Below are 2,336 nucleotides of genomic sequence, written 5' to 3' on the forward strand. Positions count from 1 at the left end.
TTCTCGCCAACCTGCAGGTGCCCATTTGTAATTCTTAGAATTTAAACAAATGAATGAAGAAAGAGACAAGGGAAACTTATCTTCATCCTGTTTCGTTCTGGGCTTCCTGAGCATTACAATCTCTTTCATTTACATTATTTCTATTGAACCGGTGTTTATTGCACCTTGTGGCCATTACACCAGTTTTCCTGGGTTCTTTGATTTTTCTTTCTCTTCGCCCTTGATAGACATAATTTAGTGAATGCTCCAGACTGAGCAGAATGTCACTTCCCAGGAGACTTACAGACCCCTAAATCTATGATTCTTCAAAGTGTCATTGTGGGGTTCACTTGTTCCCAGGGTTCCTTGGGTGAGGGTCTCCTGGCCCCAGAATCCTGGGCAGTGTGGTTATGGTGGTGGGAGTGGGGATGGCTGGTGTTGATTTCTCCCCCACCACCCTACTCATTCTCTACGGCCATGCTTAGAATTCCCTTTTCCCCTCAAACGTGGCCCCAAGTGAGGGACAGGGAGTGCATAGTTGCGGCAATCAGGGAGGCCTCCCTGGAGGAGGCAAGAAGGGGGCGGTGAGGGGAAGAGAGAGGATCAGCAGTGAGAAGTTTTTGGCTTTGGGGGGACATGAAGCGGCAGACTGGATCTTCACTCTTTACATTTTATCAAGAATCATGCTTCCCAGAGCCTGCCTTGTCTGGGTTCTTCATGGACCTTCCAGGCAGCCTCGAGGGCAGGGCAGTTTGATTGATGTCAGTTGTGTAGATGAGGAGGTGCAGGACCAGAGAGGCTCAGGGGCTTTCCTAAGGTTACACAGTGAAGAGGGGCTAAGTTGGAGCCAGACCCCCAGGCATACTCCTTCTCCCTCCCAGCCCTTGCTTCCCACGGAGCAGCAGATGCTCCTGCTGGGAGCCCAGCTCCTGTGGCATTTGGCTGCCACCTGGGCCCACTGGCAAGGAGTCCGGGGAGCTGGAAATGACTCTCCTGACATTTCCTGCGGAACCAGCCCATTGGACGTAGTGACCGCCCCCTGCAGGGCAGTGCTGTCTCAGCGCTTCCTTCGAAATGGGGGCCTTTGACTGTGGTTCCTCTCCCCTGTCTCCGTGGTGACGGTGGTGTGTACCCCCAGAACCGGCACGAGATGCTGACCCTGGAGCCCCTGCACACGCTGCTGCGTATAAAGTGGAAGAAGTTTGCCAAGTACATGTTCTTCCTGTCCTTCTTCTTTTATTTCTTCTACAACATCACCCTGACGCTCATCTCTTACTACCGACCCCGGGAGGAGGAGGTACGTGGGCCCCTTGATGGGGGGAAGGGGGGAGGAATGGGGTGGTCAGGGCTGCAGGAGCTTGGAGCCATCCCATGTACAGATGGGGAAACTGAGGCCCAGAGAGGCCGAGATTTTCCTCGGCTTCCCTAATTGTCGTCCCTCACGTTTCTAGGGAACCAAATATGTCTTCGGAGCTTAGCTGGGCTAAGTCCCAGGTGCTCAGCCTCAGGCTGACCCATGTTGGGAGGAGAATTAGGAGACCCAGAGCCCAGGCTCTGTCTAAATCTAGAGCTGATTGTGTGTTTCTGATGTGAGGGCCACAGGATATGGGAGTGGGGCAGTGAGGGGGCGGGGTCGGTCACTCATACAAGATTTCCCACCACTCTGGGCCTTAGTTTCCATGCATTTCCCAGGCACAGAGTTTCAGCTTTATTTGACTGTGATGAGGTCCTGTGAGTGAATGTGGATGGTTCCTGTAAGGAGGCTTGAGGGCTGTTAGCATGTTCCTCGCTGTGGAGATCTGGATTCCCAGCATGGGTGGGGAAGGCAGGGACAGGGGCTGCCATTCCTCCTCTAGCCTTGTACAGAGATTGGGCCCCCCTTCTGGCTTCTGGCCCAGGCTGAGGGTTCTGCAAGGTCCCTCCAGAGCTGGCACTACCCCTGCCCTCCTCACCCCCCATCTTGCACCATCCATTCCTCCCCTTCTTCTCAGGCCCTGCCGCACCCCCTGGCCCTGACGCACAAGATGGGGTGGCTGCAGCTCCTGGGGAGGATGTTCGTGCTCATCTGGGCCATGTGCATTTCCGTGAAGGAGGTGAGTGAGCCGCTAGACCCTCCGGACTGGCCTGCGATGCGGGCAGGTGACAGCAGGCTTGGTTTTGATCCCGCCCTGCTCGGCCATTACTGCTGGGGGGCTCTGGGGAGCCATTCCCCTTCTAAGCTTCATATTTCTTAGTTACAAAATGGAAATAAATAAGCAGGTCTATCTTTTTTTTTTTATATAGATTTTTTATTGATTAAGATATTACATATGTGTCCTTGTCCCCACGTTACCCTCTACCCCCCGCCCCCCGCTCTT

At 53.9% G+C, this 2,336-nt stretch overlaps 1 protein-coding gene across 2 annotated transcripts in view; it reads left to right on the forward strand.

Moving 5' to 3' along the window:
• TRPV3 (transient receptor potential cation channel subfamily V member 3) overlaps window positions 1-2,336 on the forward strand; it is a 35,601-nt gene that overhangs the window by 18,553 nt on the left and 14,712 nt on the right. For both annotated transcript variants that reach the window (XM_006761495.2, XM_006761494.2), the window contains exons 9-10: window positions 1,118-1,276; window positions 1,971-2,076. In XM_006761495.2, the coding sequence (XP_006761558.1) occupies window positions 1,118-1,276; window positions 1,971-2,076 (265 nt within the window). The remainder of the gene's footprint in view (window positions 1-1,117; window positions 1,277-1,970; window positions 2,077-2,336) is intronic.

The sequence above is a fragment of the Myotis davidii genome, unplaced genomic scaffold, assembly GCF_000327345.1.
Source record: "Myotis davidii unplaced genomic scaffold, ASM32734v1 scaffold638, whole genome shotgun sequence".
NCBI classification, from domain to species: Eukaryota; Metazoa; Chordata; class Mammalia; order Chiroptera; family Vespertilionidae; genus Myotis; species Myotis davidii.